The 20,716-nt window shown below is 43.4% G+C and overlaps 2 protein-coding genes across 5 annotated transcripts in view; one reads left to right on the top strand and one right to left on the bottom strand.

The window, feature by feature from the left end:
• LOC146186818 (pyruvate kinase PKM-like) overlaps window positions 1–1,896 on the top strand; it is a 36,249-nt gene extending 34,353 nt beyond the window's left edge. For all 4 annotated transcript variants that reach the window (XM_084607452.1, XM_084607455.1, XM_084607454.1 and 1 more), the window contains exon 12: window positions 1,755–1,896. In XM_084607452.1, the coding sequence (XP_084463578.1) occupies window positions 1,755–1,797 (43 nt within the window). In that variant the 3' untranslated portion in view covers window positions 1,798–1,896. The remainder of the gene's footprint in view (window positions 1–1,754) is intronic.
• Faa (fumarylacetoacetate hydrolase) lies at window positions 1,872–17,554 on the bottom strand. The gene is made up of 12 exons (XM_084607456.1): window positions 17,355–17,554; window positions 14,893–15,003; window positions 14,704–14,825; window positions 14,127–14,176; window positions 13,969–14,059; window positions 13,384–13,481; window positions 11,394–11,546; window positions 6,628–6,834; window positions 5,941–5,987; window positions 5,376–5,477; window positions 4,725–4,842; window positions 1,872–2,086 (listed from the first exon to the last, which is right to left on the bottom strand). The coding sequence occupies exons 1-12, from the start codon at window positions 17,433–17,435 to the stop codon at window positions 2,010–2,012; spliced, it is 1,257 nt and encodes a 418-aa protein (XP_084463582.1). The 5' UTR covers window positions 17,436–17,554; the 3' UTR covers window positions 1,872–2,009.
• Window positions 17,555–20,716: the final 3,162 nt, after the last annotated feature.

Genomic DNA, 20,716 nt, shown 5'->3' with positions numbered 1-20,716 from the left:
CTAGTCTGGCATCGGCTGTAACGCAGGTTTGACGACACGCTTGTGGCCGGTGTGTTCTGGTGTTTGCTCCACGCCCGTTTCTTGCGCTTCAAAAGGCTCTTTGCGTGCACGGTTACAATCTACTGCTCCCCGGTATCTCGGATCGCAAGGAAAAACTCTGCGTAAAGCGGTAGATCGAGAAACACGAGCGAAACACAGATGCGTACGAAGAGGCAGCGACGGCGGCAAACGCAAAAACAGAAAGGAAAAAATAAAATGACTCGCTGGTCATGCCAGCCAATGGGAGACTCGCGTATGTGAGAGCTAATCGGAGACCATGAACGGCCTTCGGAAAACCGGCGCACGCACCCAGTCCGCTTGAGCGAAGCCATTTTGAGATGGCTTGAATTCCGGGTAAAGAAAACAGTTTCAAACCAAGCCCAAGATGGCGGCGATCGGCCAGCTACAACGCCCACAGCGCGCGGGAATTGCGAATAAATTTCCTCTTCTTGGGGAACATTTCGTGGCTGCCGTGACGTTTTGAAAGCAGATTTTATCGCACTTCCTGACCGAATTCAGCGTTAATAATTTGATCAAAATAGCTCTTTGGGCCAGTTGGTTCATACTTGGCACATGAAAAGACCAGCGCAAAAACCGGGGACAAAGGAGTACCAAACGACAGGATGGGTGCTGTCCTGTCGTTTTCTATTCCTTTGTCCCCGTTTTATTGCGCAGGTCTTTAATTGTGTTAATAATTTGAGTGCAGGTGCTCAAAAGGATAAACGTTACGAAAACGAGTTTTTCTCAAAATAGATTTTTGACTGTTCTAAGACTCCCTACTGCAAGTCAACTAATTTTATTTTCCAGGTGATTGGGCATTTATCAACAATCAAAAGTTTGCAACTTAGACGCAGTTTCCTGTAATGGCTGCAGGCAACGCCACTATTATGCACTTACGAGGCACCCTATACTATACACCTGAATTTTGATCAAGCAAATTCGCAATTTTTTGATACATTGTTTCAAAGAGCTGAGGCTGGCATCGGTGCGCTTTTAATTCTCAGTAAACTTTTGACATTTTTACCGGCCATTAACACTAATAACAGCCTTTCACTGTTGTAAATTGCACAATATGACTATTAAACATTTATTTTTTTTTGTTGGGAATTATTCGTCTATGCTCATTATCATCAGCAGCTATATTTTTGAGCCTCTTCACTCATCAGGGGATTTGACTAAAACAGACACTTGGGCAAGTTCAGTTCAGGGGATTTGAACTGAAATAGTCAGGGAAAACCTGGAAAAGTCGGGGATTTTGAAAATGGTTTGCTACACACCCTGTAATTGTGGCTCTTCAGGCAGGCTAGTTATCTCTCATGTGAGCTAGGCTGTGAGCTCACGTGAGCTCAGCTGTTGAAACTGAAGTGAAAAAAAAAAATACCTGAAGTGAATACCACAGGGTGATATACGTACAATGTGTTACGCATCATAAAGAAAACATGTAACCAAAATATGGTGCATATACTACTTTAGTCATTTTTTACAGCTGTCATTGAAAAAAATGCCACACATTGCAGTAGCTGTCACACCTGATCATTTCAAAATAATCTGGTCTCGTTTCACTTTGCTCATCTGTGCCAGCACACACAGACTTGGCGCTTCGCGAAGAACGTTGAAAAATAGACCTAAGGCTTCTCAGCAGTATTTTGTGCTGTAAACTTTATGTTGAAAAAAGGTGAACAATGGCTTTAATCAAGCGTTTTCTCGAATTTCAGGTATGTTCCCGATCAGCTAGGCCAGCTCGATGGCGATGCATAACCCCCCCCCCTTTCCTTTTTTCCCCTCCCTCCATTTCATCCTTGGCCATGCAGCATGCTCCTGAAATTTGCAAATAAATGCAACACTATTTATTTTCCACATTCTTGCTTGGCATGCTCATTGACTACAAGGCTTTTGTGCTTGACACCACCGAGGCACTGTATGGGCTCCAGCATTTGTATGTTGCTTGCATGTCAAGGCCTTGCTGCTCTTCACAGTGGGCGAGCTTGAAGTACTACACCTTTGCACTCTCCAAATCCAACGCGGTGGCCTTGGGCTTGACAGTAACCTGCATGCAGAACATGCCAGCTTTGTGAGGCTACGGCAAGCATGCTTCACAAGCTTGAGTTGGTGCACTGTTGCCTGTGTACCATTTTCCTACTGAGGGGCATGACACAGTGCAAAAGAAAAACACTGAATGGTGTCCGAGAAGGAAATGAAAGCACCTGTAGTGCAAGAAATGTACAAAGGCCACCCTGTATGCAAATGAGGCAAATGTGGGCTTTTAGACTTGTGTAAAAATATTTCTACACGCGGTTGATCTTGCTCCACGATGACATGCCTGGTTTGCAAAATACACCGACAGCACATTCTGCAGTGAGACAGCTGGATGGGTGTTGGTCAGTGATAGTGAAACCCACCTATAACAATGCCACTTACAACCGTGTATCTGATATAAAAAACTGACTAAAGTGGCACCGTCAGCTTCTTGTTTTCTATGGTAAGAGACAAATACACTGAAACCTGCAACCACACTAGCTGAACCACACATAATGTAAATGCTTTCCTTTTCACAGTCCTGCAAGCTCATCGGATTATGCATCAAGAACCTTTTCTGAAAAGTAGGCTTTATTCGGTATGCCATTGACGTAAGGGTTCACAAAGGTCCCAACTATGTAACGATAACTGCATGTCGAGGCTTGAATTCTTGCATATTGACGATGCATCGGGATCATGATCGGGAAGCTGTGCGAAAGACTCCTTACGAATGATAGGGTCCCTCCTGGACTTCATTTTGCTTTGCTTCATTTTGCTGTTCTCCACTTGGGCATGTGCAGAATTAGGCACCCCACAAAATGGGAACTAAATACGCTGTGAAACAATCAAAGCTGACTGATATTTTTCCTGCAAAGAAATCGACATTGTCTTCTTTTTTTTTTCCTTACCCAGTTATAACAATATTTCGTTGGCACTTTAATATTGTGATGAATTTGACTGCGTTCTATTTGTGGCAGTGTCCGCACGCATCCCTAACACCCTGATACCATATTCACAGTCTCCTTACTGAACAGAGCAACATTTGTGCAGCCAGACAATTCCTATATGTAATGCATGGCTTAAGGATGAACGAATGGGTGTGGTGCACACCTGCCTTACACCCGTACCCAGAGTCTGTAAACTGCAACTCACCACCACTCAAGCTTCCTTATGCCTGTTGCTTTGCATGTATAAACGAGCTGCCACATGTAATACACCCCTACCCATGGCTGGTCACTACCCCATGCTACCCCATGCTACCCCCAGCACTCTGCTAAAAAGATCCACTAAGTGCTTACCTGTGGCATAAAAGCCATAGATGACCTGCATTCATGTTCCGCAGAGTTGCTAAGCTCTCTGAGATTAGGTAGTCTTTCTACGAGCTGCTTTTACATCAGAACTTCTGTAACGACTTCAGTCTGAATGCTGAGCCTTTATCAGCCAGCTCATCTGGTTCTACAATTCATTGGCAGTACTCATCAGCTGAAGAGTCAACCTGCCTTCAGCTGTACTCAGTGGTGCATTTGATGCACTATCAGGTGTGCTGACTTTGTAAAGATCCTTCCACTTTCCAGTTAGCATACCTGGGTTACCTCATGCATATGTAGTGTGCACACACTGCCAGGGCTGTGATTGTAGCGCGTGACTGGCAAGGTCCCGTTCACTTTGTCATTTGTTTTGTGACAGCTCGTAAACCAGGATGACCTACCAAAGCCAAACAATTTCTAAAAAATCCAGTAGAAAGAAAAAAATTAACATATTTCTAGCACTGGACATGCTTTTCCTAACCTTTCAGATTTTAAAAGGTGACCACGGACAGCAGATAAGAAGCTTAGTTTAGCTGGACTTCAACCTAGAGATAATCATATTTACAAGATTGTAAGTCGAGTTGTTTTTTAATCTTTGAAAATCCAAATGGGGGCTACTTACAATTGAAACCAAAATATGTCACTGCCATTGTCTTTTTCTTTAGTTACATTTGCGTTGACTTACAATTGCTTAAATACAGCACTGCGTGGTTTCATGTAAAACCAAAGCTGCAGTGAAATCCCAGCATTCTTATTGCCTAGTATCGGCCAAGGTAAGTTTTCAATTCAAAAACTTGAGAATTGCCTTTCCTTAGAAGCATGCTGTACACAGGATGGCGCACTTATGGATTAAAAAATAGGAAATTTGGAGTTCTAAAGTTATGAAATGACGCATGGACTGTTGGGGATGCTGTAGTGGAGGGCCCCAAATTATTTACACTACCCAGAGTTCCTTAACAAGCACCGACAGTGCACAGCAAATGGGCTGCACCTGCGTTTTGCCTCAGTCAAAATCTTTGTTGTGGATAGGTTGGAACTTTGGGATCGATAGACAAATAGCACAGCTGCTGAGCCGCATTGTCTGCACATTTGTGTGCGTGCGTGCGTGTGCACATGAGAGGCAGACTCCTCCCGGCTAGGTGTCGGTACCACGCACAGGTAGCGGGTAAAAGCTACTTAGATTTGGCCAGTTATCCAAGCAGATCCCTCTACACAGAATTTTACATAGTACATACCCGCTCTTGCCGGTATGCAGTTGTGGGATTATATAAGCCTTTCGGGGAAGAACACCAAAGCCCTCCACTGAAGTGTCCTTCATAGCCAAGGACACTTTGTTCTGCTCCAGAAGCTTGTTGCACTTACCTCGCAAAGTGACTTCATCCCCGTCTTTCAGAAATGTTCTTGTTTCTCCATTGTTCAGAGGAATGGGCTTGGTTCCCTTCCAGCAAAGTTCAAGCATTGAGCCATAAGAGTCCGCAGTCTGAAAGAAGTATTTACTGCAGCATAAGCATCAATTTTTTCTTCCTTGCATAGTATACCAAAAAACTGATTTTATAATCCTGTCTGAACTATCAGTAAGCCACAGCTACAGAATGTGGGATGATACTGAACCACTCATTTATACGATACTAACCATTACATCTAACACATGATCAAAATTGGAAATTCGAGAGCAGAATCTCGCTGGTAATCCAGGGTAGAATGAGAGAAAGAAGATGGCTGCATAGTATGAAAGAGCACTGAACAAGGGTTGAGAGAGAGCCTGAGTTCACAAGCCAAGCCAACGTTTCAACAAACAAAGGGACTTATCTGCCCAGAAAATCCTCTTGTCGAAGCGTTGGCTCGGCTTGTAAACTGAGGCTCACCCTCAACCCTTGTTGCAATCTATGCTACACTCTTCGTACGTCATTACCTTTTTTCACTACCTACAAGTGACGGCACATTCCAGGCTAAGAATCTGGTTGTGTGACCATGACTCGGAGTTGCTTTTGTGGGGGTGCTTTGCATACTTACTGGTCCGCTGATTGTTCCAGAGCCTAACAAGTCTCCGGAGTTCAGGTTGCAGCCGGTAACTGTGTGGTGAGCCAGTTGCTGTTTCATCGTCCAGTACATGTACTGCAGTTAGAAAGCACCTTATTAGCTGCACTGTGTAGTAGTTATATAGACAATACAATTATATTCACTTCAGTGTTATCCCATTCAAAGAGCCATAGGGAGAAGGCTGGGCAAAGCACACTAGGTTCTTCAGATTGTCACATCAGCAAGATTTATTAGTCTTGTTTCACTAACACAAAACCAATCACTGCTATACTGATTTTGACCACCCTGTCGCTGTCCTATGCCTGCACACGTCAGCTCAAAGAGCTGTGTTGCACTCAGCCGATCTAAGAGAACTGGCAATACAAAGGTAGCCAGCATTTACCATAAAAAATCCAAGGCTTAATTAAGCACCCACTGTGCATATGCGCTGGTTTTATCCCACAGGAGTAAAAACAAGTGCAGGATGAATTGATGCTCGTTCTTTTTTTTTTTTTATGAAATATCACTTGTATGCAATAGCTGTGCCAGGTAGGCTCACCTTAAAGTTGGACTTGGTCAGTGTGGTTGGCGCAGCAGCATCTTTTGCTGTTGGAAAGGAAAATAAGAAAAGACACTTTTTTTTCTTTTTTGCATATAACAACAGTTCTGTCCCATCAGAGTACAATCTATTCAGTTTGCATCAAGATGCACACGCATTGGTAACGGATGAAGTGAATTTTTATATAGAAATTTGGTGTTTTGCTGAAACAGGCTCCATTCAGAGCCAAATATTTTTTTTTGTTCCACCAGAAAATAGCTTTCTGCATTACTCTAGGATATGCAGCAATTTTTACTATACTTTTAAGCTGTCAGAAAGTTGTCAAGCTAGATTTGCAGCCTGGAAAGACGTTCAGCATGAAGAATGTTTGGGGAGTGTGCCATATATGGATGTGATGTGGAGAAGCAATTTGGAATAAATTTTCCGTAACTTTGCTGCTGCAACAATCTTACACTGCACTGAATGTTTCTCCTTAAACTTCAATGGCAATTCAGTTTGTTTTATAACAACTGTCATTGACTGAAGTAAGAAAGAAGGCTAGTTTAAGGAGCAAAACTATATTTTCGTACGAATTTCTGTACATGTTACAGCAAGGAAGATTATAGCTCTCGCCCAACATTAAATACAAGACTGCCTCATTTGCTTTCGAAATGCAAGTTTTGTCGAAGCAGACTTGCATGCACTCACGTTTAACATCAACTTGGAGGTTTATGTCGAAGTTGTAGTTGTCCGAGTGGGCCAGGTAGGGCATTGGCGCCGGGTCCTGGGGCACGTTGGCGCAGCGGAAGGGCTCCAGGGCCTCCATGGTCACCACCCAGGGGCTGATGGTGGTGCCAAGGTTCTTGGCCGTGAATGGACCCAGCGGCACATACTCCCACTTCTGCAAATCACGAGCTGCACGACAACCAGCATGCGAAAGAACTTCAGTAACAGGAAAGGCAGATAAGTTGGCAGGACAAACATGTCCTCAGCCTGCTACTCTACACTAAAGGAAGAAAAAGAAGAGAAGCAAAGCAGAGATGGAAGGTGACAAGGTCATGTCACAGGCACCCCAATTCTTGGCCGATCCCCCTGTGTGGGTATGTGCCATCAAATTAGAGGAGAACAACAACAATCATGTCACAGTGATTCATACTGAATGCATCACACAATGCACATGTCCGCGTGCACACACTGGTAAATGCAACTGTGGCAAGCAGGCAGTGAGCCTTCCATCTGTACAATTCAGTTTCCCTCTTAAGAAAAAATGGCCTAAGAAAATGTGGATGTGAAGGACAAAGAATAATTCTACTTTTATTCTAGTTTGTTTAACGGGCACAACAAAGCGGCTTTCTAGTATTTTTAAATATAATGTTGTTTCCTTCCCGGTGCAAAAATTGCTGGCTTTTTCTTACTGTTCATTCAGTTTATAAAAATGCGCAAGAAAGTTGCAGCACCGATTAAAAGCTGGGACACGAACTTGCCAAGCCTGGCAATTTGTCTATCTGGCAAATAATCCAATGGGCAATGTTTGCAACTAGACCATGCATTCAGGTGATATAATCACTGGCAGAACGTCTGACTGCATTTCCCTACCTCCAGTCTCATTGTCCTGACTTCTTTGGCTACTGTAGCAATCAGTATAGAACTCCTTCATACTGAAATACTCAAATTCAAGAAGGGATAAATAATATCCCTTCTTGAATTTCAAAAGGTGGCGAAACAAAGTCATAATCAACACCATTAGAATAATGTGTGAAATAGTTTGTGGTACATTTGGTGTAGCCTGGCTTTGTGAGGCTGCTTGCCTACTATAGATCTATCGTAAGAAGTGCTCACATTGGACAGTTGCTGCCACCGATATTGTAGCAAATGTTCTGTGCTCCTGTTTCCTGGCTGAAACCTTTGCTCTGTCGATGTTTTGTTGAGGACTATGGCATCAAGACACAGAATGGGTCATATGCTGTTCAGTCTACAGTTTGGCCCACCTTTTGTCCACACCAAGACATACTGAACTAATACAGACCTACACTGGTAGCCAATTTCAGTGAAGCATCATGTGCCAACTCTTGTAAGCTCTTTGGCCGTCGAGGGTGCTTGGTTGTCCAGTTCGTCTGCTATGGTCATCACCATCAAACAATATTTTTCATTCACAATTTGAATACATTTGCTTAGGCTTTATCTCCCCTCTCAGAGTCTGCAATCAGAACAGCCAGGTGACACCTTTTTCTGCCCTAGGGTAAAAAGAAAGTATAGTCTGCTCTTCCCCTTGCATTTCGTCTGCACCGCTGCACCTAGAGAGAACGATGATTCCAAGGATAGATGATAACCATATCCTCTTTGAAGTAAAATGATATAAGAAGCCATTTGCCTAAACAGGTATATACTGGTGTCACACTGCCGGCACTGACAATCCTGGTGGATAAAGGCATGAACTATGATGTGTGCTGGGGTAGTGCTACCTATAGCTGTACAATTCTGTACTTCAGTAGGTCTCGGTTCACAGTACATTTCCTTAGCACATGAATCCAACTGATATCTGGAGTGTGTTTTTGTAACTTGTCTGCACCGCAGTGCAGCTACTATAGCATGAAGTCGAACCGGTAATGTAAACTGCTTTAGCTTGTAAAGTTTAACTTCTGCCGGCAGATGCTCTGCCATAGCAACACTTTATACGAAAGGTGTCACTACAGCAGAGAAGCTGCTAGTTGTGTAATGAATATCTGCAGCACCACTAATAGCTGCTAACAATCTCATCCCTGCTGCTCTCAATCAACATTTGTTTTGGTGGAGGTGAAAAACAAGGCACCCATGTGCTGTGTGATGCCACCCCCCCCCCCTCCCCCCCCCCCCCCCAATGCACGTTAAAAAAATTTCAGGTGGTCAAAATTTTTGTAGTCCTCCGGGGTCTCTCAGTAACTTTGAACGTAAACCGGGCCTGAGTAACTTTGGAACGTATACCTTAAAAGCAGAAAACCAAGCCAAGACGTGTTAGGGTATATGCATTAACCAAAGCAGCAAATAAATTAGTTGCCTTGGCTTAATTGCTTACAATGCAATGCATTTATCACAAAAAGTAGAAAGGCCGAATTTGAATGTTTTTTTTTTAACTTTGATACTTCTTCCTAAAGGCTTTACCCCCCCAGTAGGTAATGTTCTTAGGCACAATATTGTTTTTCTGTCTTGTACACCTTACTCCCCCACTATTTCTATGATGCCTGATGTAAGCACTTAATTTTTTTCTAGTAAGGCAGCTAGTGGAGGCTTACAGCATTGCAGCAGCCAGTGGAAGTTTGCTCACAATGCTTGTCACTGCAAGTTTCTACTGCTGTTGTTCAGTTTCTTTATTTAAAAGGCAGCTGAAGAGTTTGCAGATTTCGACAAGCTTAAAGCAGACAAGTGTATGAAACTTGCAGATGACGAATGCGGTCTTGTGTTAGCATTTTAGTTACCGATATAATCGCCATATAAAGTAGCGTAGGCTTTGAGACTTCTCCGCAGTGCATTGCACCCGGCTATAGCCCGACAACGACATCATGTGTAAGTGGCGTTTCAAGCAGAGGAATGGTTGCTTAAAGGGAGAAAACCAACTCCACTGAATGTATATCATGAATAGTTGTTTGGTAGCATATTGTACGACGCACAGCAGCATGTTGGCGAAGTGCGGGGAAAATCTAAACATTTGACTACAATGACGTCATTACAAGTTTCTCTGCACTACTCCGGTGCATTGAGGAGAAAAATTAACTTTTAATCTGCGATTACGTTACAATTTTAAATGCTGGCGCAAAACCAGTTCACGTGCTTTAGGTTATATATTTGAATATAAGGTAAAGCATACCTTATATATTCCTCACCTTAGTATCTTCGAATCGTTGTGTGTCTTCCAAATGCCAAAAAAGCATTCCAGTTTCCCTTTAACTAAAAGAACATTGAGGACACTGAAGTTGGCTTCCACTTACAGATTACCACATTTCTAAAGACAATAATTTTAATGGAAATGAAGCTTTTATAAGCCAGAAAAAAAAAAAAAAAACAGTATGAAATACATTCACTGTCATCCCTAGCTGTCTTCTTAGCAAAACTGTGATGACATACACATTTTTTTTGGCTGCGGGTCTGTGTGGCTAGGCAATACCATTATTCATTTTCAAATCGCGGTCACGGTGTTTTTTTTTTGCTTAAAGGGCCACTGTCCACCCTCCGGTCGAAAATATTTTCTTCCCCGGGAATTGCGAGACTTCGCCCCCAGAACGCAAGGCCGCAAAACGTTATTGAAAAGAGCAATTTAATAACGCAGTTACAGCCACCGCAATCACCCGATTCTGTTGTGTTTCTTTCCTCCCGTTCCCTCACAAAGGTTTTTCACTCTCCTGCCCGGTCGTCTAGTCTCCGCAAGCTAAATTCCCCTTCCTCCTGATTTGGCGGGAGGTGGAGTGTGGCACTCTGCGTGCACGAAAAAAAAAAAAAAAAGAACGGGCGAGGGAGTGCGCGCCACTGCATTCAGTCCGACCGTGGCGAGGGAAAAGCGCGCTGCAAGCGGTGGACACACTTAGTGGTGTACACCTATCCTTCACCCGTCAGTCAGCGAGACCGACCAATGGATGTCGTTAGCTACTCCGACGTCAGCCTCATAGAGAATGGGGAAGCTGGTTTCCCGAAGGGAAGGATGAGAGAGCTTTGATTTGTATTTTTGCTGCTTTGCGGCGCACATATTGCTGTAGCATTTTGCACAGACTATCTCCGGTACCTGATCGAAGCACTGGGCTCCTTTGCCTAAATAGTCATACCCTGGACAGTGTCCCTTAAGGTGGAAGCCGTATATGCTGATCAGCAGCAAAGCCTGTTGGCATCGCTGTCTAGCAGCAGTGGTCCGAAAACCACATACTGATCAAGGAGGACTGCGATGCCATCACTCCGGGGATCAGCATAAAATTTGAAAGGACCTCTTGGCCCGTTTGATGACACATGAATGAAAGTTATCAAAGCATGACATGCGATACAAATTAAAGGCTGTTACATGTGATTTAGCCTCATAAAGTAAATAGGTTTCAATTAGATCTGTTATATAGGCAGAATTCAAGCCCATGACCCTTGTGCTACAAGCCAAACACAATACTGACTAGGCCACCCGACAAGCACTTCTGTGGCTTGGAAACAGGCAGATTTTGTAAGTATGTTGTGGTCAAATAACCTTGCACAGAACTCGCAACAGAGTTAAAGAAGAATAAACATTTAAATTGTAGTATACAGTGAAACAAAACTCTCAAAATCGCATTTTCTCAGCAATAAATGCCCCGTTTGCAGACAAACAAACGTCACCATAGCCACAATGAGCAAAAACAATCAGTTTCTGCTCCGAACAAAACTGGGATGCAGTGTACCGAGTAACCGGCTCTTTAAAGACGATATGCAGATACGCAGATATGCACAGCCAACCAAACTTTTGCACCAAGGCAATCATGGCATCTCACCACTCCAGTCATTCATGAGCACCATTCCAAAGATATGGTCGTGGGCCTGCTGCACGGGGACAGGCTCTCCCAGCTTGTTGCCCGGACCAACAAAGAAGGCCATCTCCAGCTCAAAGTCCATCAGACGGCAGGGCCCAAACACAGGTGGCTTGGCTGTGTACCGTTTGATATAGGAGAACACGAGAAGAAATCATTACCATGAGTTCGTCGCGAAAAAACTGAACTTTGGAATCTCTAATGTCCTTGAGACACAGCAAAACCATGATCCCTTAGTAACATATTTACTAGCCACTGGCTTTTGCCCTGAACTTCCATTTGAAAGTCAGATCTAGCCACCATGAGTGAAGCCAGCATTGGTTATGAAGCTTACTGACTGCTCAGTGCTGCTTTTTTTTTTGTCAACTTTTCTTCTTCCATCTGAACCTATGGAAACTTTTGCAAATGGAGAGAGATTCATGCACTAGGAGTATCAAAGAAAAATTTCCTTTAATGAATTAAGTGGTTGGTAAGAAACCAATATTCACCCCCTTTGCACTCAAAAAGCACAATTTTGGGCACTTTGCGTGCATCGTAAAGAACAAAATTAGGAGGATGCATAAGTTTCACCTTAAGAGTATACAGTTGAACCCCTTTATAAGAGACACGTACGGGAGAGCAGTTTTTGTCTCTTATATGAGAGGTCTCTTATAAGCAGGGTACCATGTTTTTATTTTCTGATCAGCCCTTATTTCAAAGTAGGTACTTTTAGTAGGGACAGGACACCTGTGATTCTTGATTGGGAGCTGTGCGAACGAGACTGCCCACCTCGCGCTCCCGGTATTGCTGCCTCGGGCAGACGCCCGCACGTGCGGTCGCACTGGTACCCTTGGCGGTAAGTTTGAAGTGCTTTCCTATGTTGCATTCCCATTGCAGGGGCTTCTTGTCGGTATTTTATAGCTGACCAACCCACTCTGGCTTTGCTGAAGTTATAATAAATAGTGACTGCGCACTTCTATCGTCTCCCTTTGCTTCCACAATGGGCGCAACTGCGATTAGCGACCCATGGCACTGCATCGAAGGTTAAAATGTCTGCTACAAGCGAGATTGTTGACCAGAATGCAAGGATAACTTGTCCTTTATAACCAATTGTCTTCTATGTCCGATGTCTGTTACAAAAGAGGTCAAATTAATGGGAGAGATAGGGCAACCAACCAAGTGGGTGAAGAGTCTCCTATACCCGATTGTCTCTTACATCCGTGCCACTTATAACGGGGTTCAACTGTATATGCGATAGTGCCTTTTAACACAGTCTTTTTATTCTGCGAATTTTTGGCATTGGGAGACTGAAGACTAGCACAAGTGTTAGACATCTTATTTGGTTAAGTGTTTGGGGAAAGAAAGGCGCAGTATCTGGCTCACTTTTCGGTCGACACCTATGCTTACAATGAATGGCACACAACTGGAGGTAGTTACATATGTCATCGGTTTGAATTTTGATTGTAAAAATAGCTTCCATCTTGACTCTCAGATAGATGCTGAATGGGAAGCAAAATGGTATATGACACCACCATGACACTGCACAAAGAATGATAGAGTTTAAAAAGCGTGGGACATCCCATTATATCAATTTGAGGCGTGTGCTCCTAATTGACATGGCACCAGAGTTTGCATGTAAACTTCACACGGCATACAAGGCTCCACTGCAGTATTATTTAATGTTTCAGAGCGAGTACAAAAGGTACCAAAATGACTTTTCATAGAGGTGGATTAGATGACACCTTCATGAAAAAGGCATTTAGTATGATGAAATGTGCCATATTTTTCAACAGTAAGGAGTGACACTTACAAAGCAGCTAATGGGTAAACTACTACATAGAAGGTTATGAAACAGCTTTGAACTTTAATGGTCATTTCTTTAGGGAACTAAGATTTTTGTAAAATGCAAGATGCTGCATGTAAGAAAAAAAAAATGAAACAAATCTGCCACACTTCATTAATGCACAGCACTTACAATCATCAGGCCTTGTCTGGCCATTGGGTCGATGAATCGGGGTTCCTGAGACAACCACAGAGGAAGCGCGACCATGATAACCGACAGGCAGATATTTCCTGCATTCCAACAAATACAGTACCCACTCATAACATACACAATGCAGCACTGTCACTATTTATTATGGCTGTTAATGGGACACTGAGGTCAACTCAAAATACTTGTTCCAATTGCCTTCCAAAAAGTTATGTTAAACATCTTAGAACCACCTTTTTCCACTTCATGCACATTCAGATAGCATTTCCTCACAAGAAAAGCATGTTATATCAATCATCTCTGCTTTTTGTGCTTTCAGCAAGACTTGCGGCAGCTTCCGCCATATGCTATCTGCATGCGCAAGTTTTAGGTCGTATTTATTTTAACAGAAGTCATATTTTTATTACATGGCTGCTGATGCCGCTGTAGCCAAGGAAGTAAAACGGAAATGACATGTGAACCATCTTGCATCACCTAAATAGAGCTGGCATATTCAATAAAACATCAGATATAGCTAAAATCCGCATTAGAGTCTTTTTTTGCTTAAACCGTCAGAGAAATTTATCTTACCAGTTTGGCATGAGGGCATTGTCCTTTCCACGGAACATTGTGCCAACGTTTGTCGCATGCTCCAAGGATGAATAGAAGTCTGTGTAGTCACCTGATAAACCAAAGCACAACTATGTTACAGCTTACCTATTACATACCCAATATGCCACATGCCTTACCAATTTGTGCTGGTAAATGCATAGTTGCTTGTGACATTGGAACAAGTGCCCTTAAAAGAGAGAAAATTGTTGGTTACTGTATGACCTCATAATGCACATTTTATGTTGTAGACACTGGTGCTCAACATGGAGCAGATAAAAAAAATTGTCATATTTTTTTGATTCCGGACAGAAAAAGTAACTAACTATTGAAACAATCTCTATTTGTTACACTGGCATACTGGGCATACTGGCTTTGTTTTCATTATATGAGGTAAAAAACTAGTCTTTTTTTTTGTCTGTGTAGGGCTTTCGGGGCAATAAAAAACATGATCAAGGAGAGCTCCTTTTGCAGGACAGAGTTTTGTGAGAGTTAACATAGTTCTTGAAAGGCAACATTTAGCTAATAAAAGAAGACCACAAAGCCAGGAAAAAAAAATCGGGAAGTAAAAACAGAAGGGTAACTGAAATTTCTCCGACGAGATTTGACTTTAAACTGATAAAAAGCTTATATGTTTATATTTTCCAAAGCAATTTTGGGTGTGTGACATTAAAGTCAACATAAATGAAATGCTTTTGCAAGCAAGAGATTACTCACTTGGCTTTAAGGGTGATGTCATCCCTCAAAACTGCCTCGTCCTTTGACAACAACTTCTGGATAACTTGCCGGGCTTCCAGCCATGCTGGCCGGCCTAAAGCCATGAATTCATTTAAGGTTTGCTGCAGGGAAGAACCATAACTTTAGATAACCAGCATTCAGTAGACATGTTACCTTATTAGTGTGTACCTGCTCAAAAACATGCTGCGATTTGCTCAAGTGTGGCCCACTGAAGAAATGCTTCACCACAAACAAGTCGAGGATGTAGTTGCCTATAGCCACACCAGGGCGAGGAGTTGTCTGTAAGAGATGTAAAGGCATTCATTATAAAGCCGCAAATTATATACGTACAGTCTCAGAGGTGAATCGATGCTGCATGTCAGTTCAAGTGAAAGGCACTATTTCAAAATGCTGCAATACCATGCATTTACCATGGTAACAAAGTTACTTCTATGGCCACACATACCTGCTTCAAACTGCACTTAATGAAATAAAACAAATAGCACAAGAGCTGCTTTTATGGTCCCACACTGCGAGTTCACAGCACTCACTGTGAAGCTCATGCACTATATTATTCTCATACAAGATAATCATCTTGCATCAAACGTAAATGAGCAGCTCATGAGTGTTTCAACAGCAAGTTTAAATGTGGATAGTATGAATATTTTGTTGCCAACAGAATGGGGTGTAATCAGACTAAAGACGTGCCAACACGTACCTTATATAGAGCGACTGACAATTTTTGCAGACGACATTTGGCTGCTCTTGAATAGCAGTAGCAAAATCAGCAATATGTGAGCCGTATGGCATTTTACATCACAAAGCACATCGACTGTGAGGGACGCCGCAGTGGCAGGCTCTGTATTAATTTCAGCCACCTGGGGTTCTTTAATGTGAACTGATATTGCGTGCACAGTTCACAAGGGCCTTGCATTTTCCTTCATCAAAATCTATGCCCTCGAGCTCTGTAGCTGAATGCTCTAACCTCTGAGCCGGCCACCATGGTGGGGCAAATCATCAACAGGCTATAGATACCATATGTTACAACATGTTCTGTAAAGCTCGAAAAGGAGCACGACACATGGCAGCATGTATACATATTCTGTGTGTTATTTCTAACTCTTTTTTTAATTCTTTTTCTCTTTTACAGTTGGCACTTCAAGATGTGTAGCTTACACCAGCCCGATATACCCAGAAATATATTTTCACATTAACAAGTGACTTTTCTTTTCTCCTGCACGTCATTGTGCGCGCCTGTTTCAGCGCGGGGCGTAATGACCCTTAATTGTACCAATATCTATGCCTTCCAAGATTCGTGTCGACCGTGGCCAATGGCGTGAATGATTATTTGATCGTTTCAATTTTAGGACTGATGATTAAACAGTGTGTCTATAAGTCGATCAGTATATTTTCTCACAAATTTCTGCTTCTCAAGACATTAACACACTTCTGAAAAATAAGTTTGATTATATAGCATGCTTTATTCATTTTGCAATTGTCCTTCACCTGATGGGTTACCCATTCTCGCAGACACACCCTCAATGTAAAATGCTTCCGGATATGAAATCTGCGAATGATTCGGAATTTTTTTTTTAATAAAATGCCACTGCCAAACAGCTAGGGCTTCACCAGCATTTCGCGCGATTATTCGACCTCGGCAGATATGCAACAGGTCGGAGTTGTGCAGCGATGGTTTCCCTAGAGAAAAATTCCGGTAGCTTCTCCGAATTTGAGGATGCGCTCGAATTTTTTTTCATGTTAGAACAAGAAATATGGTACATAGTGGAGGATTTGGATGGTACGACTAGACTTGATGCTAAATTTAAGTTCGCAAATTTTAACTGTTTTAACTACATATGCAAGCGTGGGGCTGCTACTTGTATAATAAATAAATAAAATAAAAACTTTCGACTATCTAGAAAGATACGCTTTGACAGATGGGCGCGCTGCCAAGTATTACTCGGCGAAAACAAGCAAAGGTTTGCGTAGCTGCCGCGTCTGCTATTCATAAGCTACGATCTGGAGCTACGATCGCTTTTACTTGCGCAAATTGACGAGTTTTTGTCGTTCTTGCGTCGTGCGTACAAACCCCGTTTGTCGAACACAACATCGTGTATGCAATCGCTCATTTGAATAACGCGCTGATAAATCACGTGGGCAAGAGGCGACAGCGCATGCGCAGCTCGCGCATGTTCCGTACCCTTGCATGTACTGGTAGTAGCATTTTTCTACGGTACTGGCAGTTAATACAAGTGCAGCATATTTCTCGCTGGTGTAAAGCGTGCGAATGTATGTAGATATCGGACTTCCCTTCAACTAAAGATCTTGGAAACGCTGTTTACCGCTCACAGACAGCGACACCGCGAGCCTTTTCGGCAAATTTTTCGCGGGCCGTGCAGTTCGCGTACGGAAAGCATCGGTTGAACCGCTAGTTTTGAAATTTGAAGCCTTTCGGTGGAAGTAACCAGGCAGCAAGCGGTTTCCCTAAAACGCGCAGAACCTCAATTCAGCGTCGGTCTGAAAACGACGGCTTGCAATCGAGAAAAAACAGTTGCCACAGCTGCAGCAATGCTGGCGGCATCAACGGATCCGTTTACGCACGGAGCGGGTTCACTGATAAAACACAGGCACGGACCGGGGCGTATACATACATTAGTCGGCGTGGAAAAGATTCCGTAGGGTAGGTTGGCGTACGAAAAATCGCAGTCTTCGGGCACGGGCACGAACGACATGTTTCAGCGAGACGGGTTCCGCAGAGACAGACAGACGCTTATTTGTGAGCGGCGCCCGAAGCGAGTGCGAGAGGGCCCCATCCAGTTCTGCTCTTCCTTTCCTTATCGCTCGTTTGACCCGAGGGGATGGGAACTGGTCTGAGGCATCAAGTAACTAAAACCAAGGCCGCGTCGTCGCTGCGAGGAATCTTTCGGCCCTGCTAAGATTAGCATGCGACGTGGCTTTTTCCAGCTAGCTGATCGAACATATATACGTTTTCGCGCCTTAATTGTACTGATTGTACTACGTGCGAAATAAACTGTCGCATGAAAGCTACCGAAAAGCTGTCGCATGAAAGTTCATGACACACATACCCCAGTTCTGCAGCTGCATCGCGCCCTTCATTCCATGCACGCGTACATTTTTCTCGTTTATTTCTGCAGAGCTTTTAATAGACTTCCGCGACCAACTTCCCCGGATAACCGGCCCTGAAATGTTTCGAATAAAAATTTTGTACCACGAGGTCTAAAAGGCAACTGTTATCCTAGCTGGTTAATCTGAACGGTGCTTTTCGTCCCGGTGATCATAAGGCGGTCGTTTCCTATCTTCTTTTTCTTTTGCACGTGCGCGTGCTGGAAAGTCTGACCGATTGGAGCTAAATCACCAGAATGCAGGCTTATCTGCGCAAGGGCAGTAAACTGGCGCTGTCAAGAATCGTTGATTATTTGAGCATTCGTCTGCAAGCGCTATAAGGTTCCATGATGACTGGCATTTTCCCTCACTCCGAGCAGGCAACAGCATATATATCGTGGTGATAAAAACCCAGGCGCAGTGAAACCGGCCTTGGCACACTGCACCATGGACACAGGAACTGAAATAAGGGGATGCAATTTATAGCTGTGACTAGCTGGTTAAAGGAACCTATTTCCAGTTAGGATCCCGGTTGAGTTCTAGTTGAAACCAATTGTTTGCCAACTAGTATGCACTGAAAGTTTGCTCCACCAGTAACACCAGTTAGGATGTTCTCAAAGATATGGATAAGCTCAGAGGCAATGAAGACACTCTGCCATCGTCAAAGCGCAACATCAAGCACCATGTGAGGGACGCATAAAATAAATGGCATGTGGCCGCAAACGTGATTCGAACCCTGGATGGCGAAGCGTGCCGGTCAGCTTCCCTGGCTTGGGCAGCGGAGCCATGCCTCAGCCCATAACTTTTCGGACTGCTCTACGTTGTTGCTGTGGGAAATAGAAGGGAAATGATAAAGCCCACTCCCTGCACTCCCGGCCTAGGTCCGCTGAAATATAACTCCATATCTTCAGATATAACCTAATCACCACTTAGCTAATCAATGTTGCACATATGTTCTGTGGCCTTATCCAGGACAACTTAAGTTGGTTCATCGTGACAATGCAGGTTGGTTAAAGCCGACTACCGACTATCAGTTTGTTTTTGCTTTTGTATTCGAAAGAGGGGACTCAAAGGAATGTTATGCAATTAAAAAAACCCCGGAGGTGCCTTCAGAAAAATTTGGCAGAGACACTCCTGAGAATGCGAAAGCATTAGGTAAAATGCAGAGTCATGCTACCTTACATAATGACCGAGTAATGACTGCATAATGTTTGTACAAATTCAATATCTTACATTAAATGTAGAATCAAGCTATGTAGCATGAAGTCTACAAGTCATTACTACATATGTAAAAGCTGTGACTATGCATGCTTGTACATACTCTACACCTAACAGTACACCACTTGAAGTGCTCAGCATGCTAGGCTACACAACTCTAAGGTCATAATACATTAATTCACTGTACCTTGCAGGGTATGACGTCTGCCGGCGCCCTTTGCTGAAAATCCCCACTTTAGACAAGTCGTACGAACATACTTGCATGCTTAGGATGACTCGGGATGCAGTAGTTCTCAATTTCTACAGGGTGTGTCCAGAAAGTAAAGCAGTTTAATCATTAGAAAAAAAGCTTATTCAAGATATTACAAATATTTAAAATAATATGGAATAGTCCACTTTGGTATCAACACATTTTTGCCAGCGACTCTGCCATGCACTGCGCGCATCCTGGAAGCCTTCGATGGTAACCTCATTTAGAGCCTTTATTATGTCAATCTGGATAGTTTCGATGGTCCCAAAACGGATTCCTTTCAAGGTGCTCTTTATTTTTTGCGAAGGAAAAAGCCTGTCAAGCCAGGTCGGGCAGCACTGCCAAGCTGTGCTTGGCCAGGAACTCTCATATATGCAGAGGAGCGTGGCTGAGAAGAATTTTCATGGTGCAATTGTCAGGTATTGGCAGCCTCCTTTTGCGCTCGGAGAATCCTTTTCCTCATCCATGTAGTAGGCAGCATTGATCATCTGCCCTTAGGTGTTATAAATTTCTTCTAGATCACACCCTTGGCATCGAAAAAGACAAGCCAGCATCGTTTTCACTTATGACTTTCTCATTCTTGCCTTCTTGGGTCCAGGGGATTCAGAGGTGTGCCATTCTGAACTTTTCCACTTCATTTCGGGTCGTGCTCAAATACTCATGTTTTGTTGCTGCAGTAATGACACTGGCTAAAAAGTAAGGTTCAATTTACACACATTCCAAAAGTTTGCTTGCAATCGCCACTCTGTTGTTCTTGTGGTTGTCAGTCAATCTAGACTGGTCCACACTGATTAGACGGTTGATGTTCAATTGATCACGTACATGATACATTTGTATCACTTTTGCTCATTCATGGTCATCCACAGCAGGGTTCATCACATCTTCATGGTCTGCTGCAAACACCTTCGACCACCTTGAAACTTAACAACACGACAAAGCAGAATTCCCTTAGACTTCCTGAATCATTTGGTAGGCGTCAGCAAGGCTTTAATTGAGCTTAGCCCTGAATTTGATTGCGTACCATTGTTTGCATGCAGACGCCATTTCGCGTCGTGACACAGGAGGTTTACCAAAACAGTGATGCCGACTCTCCCAGTGCATGGAGTCAACTGCACTAGGCAGTGATGACAAGCCTAAATGTTCCCCCCATCTAACCCAAACAATCCGAACCTGGTAGCGCCGAAAAAAAAAAAAGTAATTGCACTATTGCACTTTCCCAGAACACCCTGTATCTAACTCTGCCTTGGCTCTTGTGCGATCTCAGACTCCCTGCCAAATATATGTGGTTTTTAATCGTAAAGTCGCCATTGGTCGTGATGTGCATTGCGTCCATGTGCTGTGGTGATGTCAGTGCATGTTAATCCCCAGGTGGTCGAAATTACTCTGGAGCCCTCCACTATGGCACCCCTTTCTCTCTCTCCA

Source organism: Amblyomma maculatum, chromosome 6 (assembly GCF_055883805.1).
Source record: "Amblyomma maculatum isolate TAMU_Amacu chromosome 6, ASM5588380v1, whole genome shotgun sequence".
Classification (NCBI taxonomy): Eukaryota; Metazoa; Arthropoda; class Arachnida; order Ixodida; family Ixodidae; genus Amblyomma; species Amblyomma maculatum.
Note: the sequence above shows the minus strand (reverse complement) of the source record. Positions and strands in the feature narration are given on the sequence as shown.